The 12628-nt window shown below is 41.6% G+C and overlaps 1 protein-coding gene and 1 long non-coding RNA gene across 3 annotated transcripts; one reads left to right on the forward strand and one right to left on the reverse strand.

Annotated features, from left to right (window-relative positions):
* Positions 1–613: 613 nt before the first annotated feature.
* Positions 614–5229, forward strand: LOC136476143 (uncharacterized). Its single transcript, XR_010763436.1, has 4 exons — positions 614–877; positions 3101–3189; positions 4048–4168; positions 5115–5229. It is a non-coding gene; the product is annotated as an uncharacterized lncRNA (long non-coding RNA).
* Positions 1734–6528, reverse strand: LOC136476142 (potassium channel KAT1-like). Of its 2 annotated transcripts, XM_066473860.1 has the most exons (11): positions 6038–6528; positions 5721–5936; positions 5460–5615; positions 5323–5380; positions 4858–5175; positions 3895–4134; positions 3713–3811; positions 3586–3618; positions 3303–3488; positions 2614–3214; positions 1738–2502 (listed from the first exon to the last, which is right to left on the reverse strand). In XM_066473860.1, the coding sequence occupies exons 1-11, from the start codon at positions 6205–6207 to the stop codon at positions 2390–2392; spliced, it is 2190 nt and encodes a 729-aa protein (XP_066329957.1). In that variant the 5' UTR covers positions 6208–6528; the 3' UTR covers positions 1738–2389. The 2 variants fall into 2 exon arrangements, with proteins under 2 accessions (XP_066329958.1, XP_066329957.1); XM_066473861.1 differs by having other exon boundaries at positions 1734–2502; positions 5726–6171.
* Positions 6529–12628: the final 6100 nt, after the last annotated feature.

Consider the following 12628-nt stretch of genomic DNA (forward strand, 5'->3'; position numbering starts at 1 on the left):
GTCTGTTTTACCCCCTGAACTATCTAAAACCGTCTGTTTCACCCTGGGTGGTTTTCAGCGATGGTTGTGCTACAGTAAAAGCGGTTCGCTACAGTAACAGTGGGTTTGCTACAGTGTCTGCGGTTTGAATTTTTTTATTTATTTTCGGTGAATTTTTGAAAAACCATAGTAAATCATAAAATAAAAAATCTAATTTTATTGGACTCCACATGAGTAGATCTACATAGTGAATATATAATACGGTATGCTTTAGTACAAAATTTTTACTGTAGCCTTAGATTAATTGAAAAATCTAATTTTGTCTGTAATTAATTGGAATAATTTATAGCTGCAGCTTCTATTGTCCAATTATGGTGAAATTTTTATGGTACGCTAATTATTGTATGCTTGAACTATAGTAAAAATTTCGTACTCATTGGACTGTAGCAAACCCACCGTTACTGTAGCAAAACCGCCGCTGAAAACCCGCCCAGGGTGTAAAACAGACAGTTTTAGATAGTTTAGGGATTAAAATAGACGGTTTCATAGTTGAGAGATGAAGTAGACCAAGTATGATAGGTGGGGGCTTAGACTTTTTCCTTTTTCATGTCCCGGTACCCATTGCCATCTTTAGCAACGATCGGCTGTCATCCCTTGTCTGTCTCCAATGGCCCGCTTAGCCCGATGGCCAGCGTTTTGCTTCTGCGTCGTTGCATGCTTGCGGCGCGTGCGCGTCGCCGAAGCATCCAAACCTTGCCGCGCTGCGCGCACCCGCCCGCATTCTCGAGGGGCGGCGGCCGAGTTCCTTAGCCGTCGGTTTCCTCTCTTCCCGGCGACCAATCCGAAACCCCACGCGCCGCTGCTCCGCCCGACATCGTCGCCCCTTCCATCAATTCAGGTGACCTACCACCACGCGCGGCTCTTCCCATCCCTCGGGCTCGAATTTCCTGTGCGCCCATCTCGAATCGTTGAAATGCTCTGTGGACAACTCTCGTTTGTTGATTGGTACGGTCTGTTTTTGGTAATTTTGGAGATTTTTTCCCCTCCCAACTGCACTTGATTTGCATCGTATTCCGGAGAAGCAAGTCCAAGGCGGTTACGGAACGTACGTTTTGGTATTGGTCTTATCAGGGTTTTTCCCCTGGTCACTACTTATGGTCTGATCAGGCATTGAGATGTTTGCTGGTTTGTCCTGCTACGGCTGGCTTAATCTGCTCTGTCTTTGGTCCCGTTTCACACACTGATTTTACGGCCGCCCCCATCGAATTTTCATTATCTTAAACGTTGCTTATTATATGATTGAAATGCCAATGGTTGGGCACTTGGGAGCACACACTAGCCTTTTGTATGGTGAGAGTGGCGTCATGGGCTCATGGTTTAGTATGTAATAAAGCTACTAAGCTAGTGGATATGTTTTATCCTCTCTCTTCACGCCAAGTAGTAGTTCCACCCTACTAATCATTTTTTTCCGGAAACATACGGAAAATACACTAAAAACTGGAAACTGAAGCCAAAATGATGACTGAAATGTTTTATGTGTGAATTCTGTCTGCGGTCCCTTATATATTGACCTTCCTGTGTGACTGTATATTCATGTGCTCATCCCTAAATTGTGGTGTTATTGTTGGATATTTCATACGGATTTACATTGTCCTGACAAAATGATCTGTAGACTGTAGTGGTGTACTGGTGTGTGCATACTAATGTGTAACCCCCACCCCCTTTCTGCTTACGTCGTAAGATGTTTATTTTTTTCCATTCATGATTGAGGTAGAAATATTGGTTTTCCTTTGTAATAACGGCATGGACAAATCTTAGACCAGCTATTACTAAGACACCGGCTCTGCATCGGCAAACTCTTTGAAGTGCTTAGTTTGAAATTTGAAGTTCCATTGGTGCAAAAAAAAAGGGGAGCAAGAGTAGGGCATGAGATGTCCTCCCTAACAAGACCTTTTTAGATTTTGTTGACAATCAAACCCCGACAGGCTGCAGAAACATGACCCTTTCCAGATATTTCATCTCAGGGCATTCCTCATAGTTCCAAATCCCAAGCTTTCATTGTTATGTCATGATAATGCATTAGTGATGAATTCCCATTACTGTTGTTTTTTACAGTCCCACCTTTATTAAGTTCGTTTTGAGGAGATTCCATTATTTTATCTAGAGCTTATTATCAAATAGAGAGAAAAAAAACCAGGAAATTGCTTCTGGCATGACATTTGCATGAGACAGCAGCTTGTGCAATAATAGATATTTACATAATGTCAGAAATGACCAGAACAATTTGTAAAAAGGTCTTCCTCTTCGTATCTCCACTTGCATATCCCGATGTACAGTCTAATGTTTTTGCCAGATTGGAGGACTTAAAGCCTTTATTGTTACGTTAGGTTAGGTCGATGTTGTTCCGGTTCTACATCTGAAGAAGGAATAGGTGGTCACCATCTCGAATAACACTAATGTCATCTATCTCAGCATAGTCTCTACTGACCAATTTTTTAGGGTGGAAACCTGGAAACTTCTGACCTGCAAATGTTAGAAAAACTATTATAAATTTCTGTGTGCAACTCCTATCTGCATGCTATCAAATACGCTCCATAACCAAATCATAATTAAAATCTTGAAACTTTTGCTTACTTCCAATTTCGAAAATCTCCTCCAGTGAACCAGGCAGATTGATAAGTTTCCCATTCTGTACTAAAGAACCTGTTGCATTATGAGGATATGTGTGAATTGTAACTCTTTTGTTGGAGGATTTTATGTTACTACTATCTTGATTTTCTCTTGTAGTTATGCCATCCAATGTATTGTGGGAAGACACCAGCTTCACAGTTTCATGGTTTGTTTGCCAATAGCTTGCTGCATCACAATCTTCAGATTTTATCTGAATGCAGAACTCTTTGGTTCCTTTTTTGGTCTCACAGTTTATGTGAACCTCATTACGTTCGTCTTCTTCGCCTGCCATCCCATCTGTCTCCCCACAATTGCCATGGTCATGACTGTTTCCTTGCCGTGGCATCCTCAATTGGATTGTTTCTGCTGCTAGTTTTGTTGAACCATGATCTCCACCAAAGGTTGGGACCTTCTTAGTAATGTCTTCAAATTTGTGCTCTGTGTATTGTAGGTAAGGCTGAGGTAACAACCATGCTTCTCGAGGAGCATGGAATAGCTCATACTTGTGCATGAATCTTCGATCTAGTTGATCTAATTCTGGTAAATTTTCCTGCAGCTTTAGCTTCTGTGCATGGAAATAAAGAGTTATGAACTTCAATTTAGCTGAAATTAGCTTCTGTATATTTAACTTCCATAAGACAATGAAGCTGTACCTGAAATAGATTATTCATTAGAATATTGCTGTCTTCCCTGTGTTCTTGCATGATCTCTGTTAGTCTTATCTTCCTTATTCTCAAGAGCTGTGATAGGGTAGTGGTGCGGCAAGTAAATGGCTGGGGTATGTCACACAGAGCACCAACCTCTCCGAACATGTCTCCGTCTTCAACTTTTTCGTACACCTGCTTTCAGATAACGAATCATTGTTATTAATCTGCTGAAACCTTAGTGATATGTGATATCATTGCAATATAAGATGAGGAAACCTGAAACCTTTACCTGTTCGTTACCATTTATTGTTGTTATCAAATTCTACAGATAAGGCAACAAGAAAAGTGTAATTAGATTGCTGAACAAACCTGTACAAATATGTTTTCAGAACACAGTCAGAGATAAAAAATCTAACCACTACTCCTGAAACTATTATGTAAATATCTGCCGCCCCCTGATTTTGCAACATTATGTCTTCCTTTGGTGGGAAATACTCAGCCTGTACTTCCATTACCTGATGCCAAAGAAGTTTAACCTGTTAAGACAGTGGAGCGTATAATCATTTTGAAACAGTAACAAAAATATAGATTACATTACCAGTTCTGCAATGAAATTATTAGATACTCCATGAAAGAGGTAGGCTTGTCGTATGATTGTAAAGAATAAGTTGTATGCTATGCTTGAACGAATTCCTTTTGGGAGACAATTTAGCATAGCTTGCTGGCTGAGCCCCTGTGTCTTGAACTGTAGGCAGAAGTGAGACAACATTTGCTGCTTTATCTTCTCGGGCAACTGATTTCTTGCCGCAAATTCCGATGCCGATTGGATTGAGTCCCTCTACATCATTTGCAAAGTTAACAATATGGAACAAGTAAGCTAACTGCTTTTGTAAAGGGTTTGGTCTGTTTACAATTGCTTTGACATTTTTTTTATTGCTAGCCTTGAATTTTATTTTTCTTTGTTGGTGCTGTTGTTATAAGAATGTTTAAACGACTAAAGGATGCAACAACTTGGGGCTTACAGCACATACGATGAATGACTATCAAGAATTGGGTTCCATTCATTGATTGCCTTGACTGATTTTCTTGATTGGAATCCTACTGCTTGGGGTTTGTGTAAGAACTTATTAGGATGGTCTGGTCAAAACTGTTTGACCTTTGCAGTATAGGATCACTGAAGCTAAACTATTCACTGAAGCTAAACTATGTCTCTGATTTCCTCAGTTTAGTAGTTGTCATAGTGTGTAAAGTTTTGTCCCCTTGAATTCTTAATATTAATCCATGGCGTGGTAGAAGATAGACAATGCATATGTAACTGCATAAACACACTTTGAATAGGCATTGTCTGTATAAAGATGCTCATTTTATTTCCCCAATAAGTCACCATGACTAAAGAAGCTAGGTTGTTCCTATAATGGCATGGTATTTGTTGTCTCAATTAAGCTGTTGTCCCTTATGCATGTACTTCATATTTAAAATCTGTGTCCCTGAGTGATTGTTAGTGAGGCAGAAGAACTGAGTTCAGGATTAATGGATTTTGCCAATAAGTTGAGAAACATACAAAATTCTGGGTGCGGCTGGTCCCATGAACAACCAGGTTGGTCATATTACCAATAAGATAAGCTGTCAGGCCCAGATTAAACAGCATATAGCAGATATCAAACAGCATCTCTCTTGGGTTCTCAGCATGTAGGTCCCCATAACCTGTTGTTGTTAGTGTTGTAATCGACCAGTAAAGGGCAGTTACATATCTAGTCCATAAGCTCTCCGATCTGAATGTAGGCATAACAGCACCTATCCATGTTTTCTCTGGATCAGGATATCTATCGGCAATCATATAGTTGAAGCACCCCGCACAATGCACCGCAAACAGAGTAACCTGCATTTTGTTATCACAGAATTTTCACATTATTATCAAAAGGTTTCTCCCATTGAGCAAACGTAGACACTTTGCAAGCTTGACAATTTTTATGGAGAACGTGGAAGTAAGTCCTATTTTATGTTTCTGAATTTCTGAAAGACTTACAGAAATAAGTTTTGAGCACCTAGTCCAGAAATAGTTGAATCTTATATCCTTCTCCAGTCTGGTAAAAGAAAGGTGATCAGATTGGTGCCATTTGTCATTCATCATCAAAATATTGAGAAGCAGGATTGGAGTTGAACCTTGCAAACAGCGAGCTGACTCGGTGAAGACGCCATAGCCTCAACATATTGAGTATCTTAAAAGCAAGGTCATTCCCCTTGTGTGTAAAAAGAAGGCTGATTGGCTGAAATGGAGCTGTTGAACATACATCAAAGATGAACCAGGTTGATAGGTACCTGTGGAGGATCATTACTTGTTAGTTCCATAACAGAAATGCATGGCCTTTCCCAAGTTCAATGTGGAGTTTTGGATAATAAAGCGGTTATGAACCAGGTGCAGACCTTACTGCAATTCTCTTTCGATCATCCACAAGAAGATGTGTTTTGCTGTCGACATAAGCTACAAAGAATGTCAAAACAATATCAATAGCGAAGAAGCTATTGACAATGTTCTCAACTAGCAGAAGCTTAGGGGACAAATCCCTCAAAAATGCTAGTTCAAACGGGCAAATCCAGGCGGAGTAAATGACTAGGACTATAAGGAACAACTCCCAGTATCTGAGAGACACAAAGGCAAAGCAGAGGAAATCATGTCAGCTCCTGCTGTTTGGTTATATTTCAACATGACAAGGTACATGCAGAGTGCAGGGAGACCTCACCTATAACGGGGATCGTAGGGAGATATGATGAACTTCTGCAACTTGTTAGATTGATTTATTGTTGCACCAAGAGATGGCAGGAGCTCAATGGTGAAGCTGCCACTGTTCCTCTTAACTTGAACTCTATCCGAAAATTGTTGGAAGCATGACTTTGAATGAGCTTGAGTCATGCTTACTTTTCTGTTCTTTGCCTCTCAACTCTGTATGCAGATGGTGTGGAGGCTGGCTCCATATATATATATGCTGCAGGTGACGAACATCCAGCGCTGTGGGTCAAACTGAACGGATCTTGGAAGCAAACAAAGAGCTGGTTATATTTGTACCTTACGAGGAAAACAGCAGGGCGTGTTTCCTATGGTGTTGTGGGACACTGTTAGCTGAGCCTAGTTGGCAAAGTTAGGAAGTGCTTTTGGCTAGTTGTTGATAAGTTACAGTTGGACCACTAAAGAAAATTTCCAGGTATTCTGTAATGTTGAAACTTTTGGAATGGAGCAAGCACCCCCAGATTCTTCTCAACCATTTACTCTGATGTGTACAGACCCTTCCTATGGACTGGTTTTATCCACTTCATCCAAGAACAATCTGTGGTTTGTGTTAATTTGTTGGTTTGTTGTACATCCTGTCCTTAGTTTGAAATGTTGTGATTTGTACTAGATTGCTAAAAAACTTTGTTCCTTTTTTCCTTCCTGATTATAGGTTTCGTAGTCAAAACATAGAAAAAAAGGTATCAATGTCATAAGGAAATAATACAGTTAGCTAGTTTAGTTTCCAAATTAACTCCTGAAGTAGGTGTGTCTTAATGCTGCCCACATGTTTGTGCAAATGTGAACAGCATAGCTGGAACCATTAATGTTGCATCTAGAGGTAATCTGTGATGTAATTATCAGGTCAGGGTACATTCTTTTAGTTGTTGAGTTCAAGTAAGATTTGTTGTAATGGCATGTGGAGGATCCAACCCCTTGGTAATCTCAGCTAATTAATGCAGATTTGATGGTCTGTAAACTCCAAGATATCTTGTCAAGTCTAAGGCCATGTTTGGATCGACTAAAATAAGTTGCTAGCTGCTAAAAAATGCTCTAGCTGATCCAAACAGCCAAGCTTATTGCCCAGCTTATAACTCATTTTGAACTATTCAATCACTCAGCTTATACAACGCTATTAGCTGTCTCCCTCCAGCTGTTGCAGCTTATAAAAAGTTTAGCTGATCCAAATAGGGCCTAATCCTCCCCTGTGCTCTGATGTCTAGCATTTACATCCACCAGGCTTTATCTTTTAGCCAGTGCACTCATTGGGTTCCCTGTCTTCTTGGGACCAGAGAGACTGAACAGACTGTGTCTCCATTATTGTGATTTCTGTCTGAAGTTTTAGCTGTATACAATCTTATTTGAAGTTCTGTCTTTTTTTCATTTCTTGCTGAATCAGCCGTTTTGTTCAGAGGGTACCCACTTGATATCTCGTGAAGGTGGACCCAGATCTAGATTACAGGCAGAGGAAACAAACCTTTTCAGTACATTAATTGATGTTCTTTTCCATTTTCTAACTAAATAATTGATCTATCATTTACTTTTCTTATGATTGTGCTGCTTGGGTAGTGTTTACTTTTTGGAAGATGCTCACTGCCCACATCACATGCCATGCAGGTTATTATAATTGCTGCAAAAAAAAGTATTTAAGTGTGTGACATGAGTAAGTGGTGCTAATCTGTAACTGATAATAATGCATCTTATTTTGTTTATCTTCTGCAAGATTGATCAGTTTTTTTTTAACACTTGGTTATTCAGTTTTTATTTACTACTTGTCAGTTCTGTGGTCTGAAACTTCAATCTTGATGTCCTGTACCTTTTCTCTTGAGATTTTAGTTTTGACAGAAGGTAAGGTGTATCTTTGTCTAGAATCCTAGATCATATTCTGTTCAAGTCTTTTCTCTGGAGTCTAGAACCAGAGTATATGTGTGAAAATCTCCTTAACTCCTTTTCCAGAAAATAAAAGTTGTTCTGAACTTATCTATAATTAGGAAACATTAGCAGATAAAATTGTTAATTTAATATCCGAATTTGCCACTTTTCCATCATTAGGAAACTGCATGTGTTTTTTTTTTCCTGAAAGAGATAGGCATTAGACATTCATTAGCTATTTGCTTGTTACTTTTCGTGGGCCTGGTGATAGTCACCAGGCTAACCATACAAGTCTCTGTCTGCTTAGTTCTCCATATATTGAAATGGGTTGGATTCCATCTAGGTCGTTATTGGTTCATCATCTACCTGGGATATCAGCATTCCCCTTGCTCCTCTTCTTTTTAGTTTGTGATATATTTCTAGTTGATTTCTTTGTATTGCCCCTTCCTTAATATCTTCGCTTACAAACTTGTTTGAGTCTACTATACGAATTGTTGAATTCATTGTGATTATTTTTTGACGATTTCATATCAAGAAAGCTCAATTGCACTATGCATCGACTTGCTCAACACTGTTTTTTTAATAAAAAAGAACTCTTCTATAATAAACTAGTAGATTGCAATCAGGCCATGGACAGGCTTTTGCATAGGCGATTTTGTGCACAATGTAGTCTTAATAAATTTTGCACAGATGGTACTACACCTTTTCAGTAGTTTGGTATCCCAAACTGGCCGCATTTCTGGACAATTGAAACAATCGCAGGACCAAAGTTTAGCTCTATCCTTGTGTTGTATTGTGTTTCCAACATCTTTCTGTTGGAATGTGCCCTGCATTATCACTGGTAACCATGTGAGGGTGGGGAGCTATGAAGTGGCGGTCCTTGCATGCATGTGCATGCATGTGTCTATTATCTCCTTTCTTGTTGCATCTTTCAAATAGGTATGATGTATTTTGCTTCTTTCTTCTTGTTGGAGACCTTTAGAGAGAGCTCACTCATAATGGGCTAGTGGCAACGTTATTGCATTTATGCTCAAATGTCACTGGGAACTGTCTCACATGGGTAGTATCACTGTGACGTAGAACATTCGGGTCCGTTCCAAATTATAATTCGTTTGATTTTTTTACCCTAAGTTTGACCACTTGTCTTATTCAAAAAATTTGTGCAAACATAGTCAAATTTAAGTCATTCTTTAAGAACTTTTGTTAATAAAGCAAGCCATCGAAAAAGAAGTGATATTGTTTACAAATTTTTGAATAAGACAAATGGTCAAACTTGAGGTCAAAAAAAGTCAAACGAATTATAATTTGGACTGATTTAGTACATCCCAATGGACGCTGATTGTAGTTTAGATTCAACTTGTTAGTTGATGAACTACCTATTTAGTGTTTAACCGCTGCTAATTCCAGGTAAAGTGAAAGTTACTTCTTAAACTTAAAACGTTGAGGGTTAAATTCCTGTAGAGTGGTCAGTTTCGATGTTCAAATCATAAGTGCATCAGTTCTATTCTGGCTAGTTATTTTCGGTGAGCTCTTCTCTCTCTTAAGATTCTGTACTTTTGCTTGGTCATATCTAATTCTGTTGCTTGTTTGCTATTTTTGTAGCTTATCAGGAACTCCGCCTGTGTTGTCTCAACATAGCAGGTCTCAAGCTCTGGTAAAGGAAGAGGGTTGTGATAGGCGTGGTGGGCCAACGTTAAATCTAACCATTCTAATATAGATGAAATCCGAAAGAAAACCGTTGGGGCGTAACCCTCTTAGCGACGCGCCATATCGGAACCCGGGTATGGTGTTAAGTGGGCAAGGGCCGGGTCGGCACCCCCTTGGTGACGCATCGTGTCGCGATCTGGGCCCCGTTCGCTGGTCTGAAACTTGGCTGAAACTGGCTGAAAAACACTGTTCCGGCTGAATTGTTGTGAGAGAAAAACACTGTTCCGGCTGAAAAAAGAAGCCGAACAAGCCATTTTTAAGACAAGCGAACGGGGCCCTAAGCATGGTGTCAAGTGAGCAAGGATCGGGTCGTCGCTTCCTGTCGGCGAAATATGGTCGGCAGTCTACCTAGGGGTATGCCCAAGGTAGTAGATTGTCGGCAGACAGATGCGCAAGTCACAAACAAGACGGTGACGCAAGACAGACACGAGGTTTTATCCAGGTTCAGCCGCCAAGAAGGCGTAATACCTACGTCCTGCGTCTGATTGTATTGCTATATGTCAATGAGAGATGTTTTTTAGAGGGGTCCCCTGCCCGCCTTATATAGTCCGGGGGGCAGGGTTACAGATTTGAAAACTAATCCTAGCCAGTTACAATTGCCATAGGTGGCCGCACAAGGATTGCTATTCTAACCGATCAGGATCTTGCTTGATCTTCAAATCTGCCTTGACTCCTTGCGCGGGACTCCGAACAAGTTGGTCGGGCCGCGCGTCGTCTTCCAGTGGACCGGACCCCCTGATCCGGGCCGGCCCAAGCCTAGCCGTAAGGGTATAGGGGTTAATATACCCCCACAGCTAGTCCCTGAGCACCATGTATTATGCTGCGACACGTCCATTGGATTTCCTTTGACTAATGCGATCCGTCTTCATGTCATCTTCAACTGATTGAAACATTGACCAATCAAATGCGGCAGCATTCTGATCAGAACTGAGAGCAGTAGACCACGATTATAGCCGAAGATTCCGGTTGTCCGAAGAATGCATGGTGCTCTTAAAGAAAAAAGAAAAAGATTTCTTTCCTTATCAAGTGTGCCCACTTGTATTTCTGATAAGAAATGTAAGTGACCCTTGGACAGTAGTAATTCTGGCAATCAGTCAAAGCGTAGGGGTCGATAAAACACATTCACCGCAAGGTGAAGTGTGCCCACTTAGTCCCCGAGCCTGGTAGTAGGTGACGTAGGCACGTGGTGCCAGGGTCTAAAAAGAATTTCCACTAAAGTTAAGAATCCAGTCGTCGTACAATCAATACGAGATGCACCGACAGGTGCATCGTACCGATGTAGTCCCCGAGCTTACTGGAAGGAGAAGTATAAGCCTTGTAGCAAGGTCCAACTAAATGCCTCTCGACTGTATGTGAGTACACGTCACATGTAGCTGAGGAGAGCAGTCATCGAGCATTCTCCGGAATAGTCCCCGAGCATGGTAGTGGTCGGAGCAGTCCCCGAGCATGCTAGTGGTCGGAGCAGTCCCTGAGCACGCTAGTGGTCTGGACCATCCCTGAGCATGAGACATGCAGCGAAGAAACGAATGCCTCTTGTACTATTATTTGGTGTATTTATTTATCTTTTTACTCTGTCAAGTCTAATCTGACACATCTGGTCAAAAAAGTAGACGGATATAGCATGTCATACTGCCCTCTTGTCCTTTCAAGCAAACAGTCGCTTGGCACCTGTAAGGAGGTGCGTCAGTGTGGGCCCTCTCACGCTAGCAATGAAGAGGCGCATACGCTAATAACGAAGGGGCGCATATATTGGCATAGATCTCAAGGTTGTGAAAACAACCGTCTGCGGCACGTGCGCACGTCTCCCAAGAATCTCGGGCAGACGAAACGGCGGAACTCTTGGTTATTTATAATATAGAACTGGTAAGTTACTTTTTACCGATCCCCATTACCATTCGCCGCCGCAGCCTTCTTCTTCCTCTTGCCAACCCTAATACCTCATAAATCATCACCAATCACCCCTCCACCATATCCACCTCCATCAGCAAGGGCGGATTCATGGTGAAGAGTGACGCCCAGAAGAAAGCCGGAGTCATGGCGAAGGAGTGGTGGAAGTCAAAAAGCAACGAGCAGACCATCGAAGACCTCGTCATCATGGGAGTACTTCACAACAAGGCACTCGTAGGATGGCGCGCGCCGGAAGGAGAAGGGTACCCCGATCCACAACCAGGTGAGATTGTGGTTTTCGAAGATTTTTTCAAGCGGGGTTTTGGAGTTCCAGTGCATCCTTTCCTTCAGGGGCTCTGTTTGTATTACGAGATTGGGATTTACAATCTGCATTCCAACTCGATTCTTCTTGTCTCCACCTTCATTCATCTTTGCGAAGCATATGGTGGCTTCCAGCCCCATTTCAACTTCTTTCACCATCTTTTCTGTCTGAGGAAGAAAGGTAGCAGCGGCTCAAAGATAGCCGAAGGTGTGTACCTCAATCTGCGTGATGGGATGAAAGCCCAGTACTTGCACTGCCCTTAGAACACATCGCTGGACGATTGGTACAAGAAATGGTTCTACATCCACGAAGAGCCGAACATGATCACACTGTGCGACGTGGGATTCATTCCGAAGAAGAAGAACAGCTGGTCGGAAAAGCCCGAGCACCTGGGACAGATCCAAGAACTACTTGGGATGATCCTGTGGAGGAAACTGGATGGTCCGAGCGTGGTCGGAAACTTCATTAGCCGAAGGATCCAGCCCTGCCAGAGGAGGGTACATCTTGGCTACGAGTACCAGGGTAGCGTAGATCCAACAAGGACTAGGCAAGAGGCGCTTGACAAGGTCGAAGTCAAAGCCAGAATTGGAGAGGTATTTAACTTTGCTGATCCAAATTATGTCAGATTAAGCGACATCGAGCACGCTTTCAAGCTCGCCCGACCTCCCCCAAAGGTAAATCATTCTGTCTTGTACCTATAGTTTTATGTTGTAACAGAAACTTACTGTGTTATCTCCTTTATGTTTCCCAGATTAATGGTAGAGATAGAGCAACAGTGTT

Source organism: Miscanthus floridulus, chromosome 8, assembly GCF_019320115.1.
Source record: "Miscanthus floridulus cultivar M001 chromosome 8, ASM1932011v1, whole genome shotgun sequence".
Lineage (NCBI taxonomy): Eukaryota > Viridiplantae > Streptophyta > Magnoliopsida > Poales > Poaceae > Miscanthus > Miscanthus floridulus.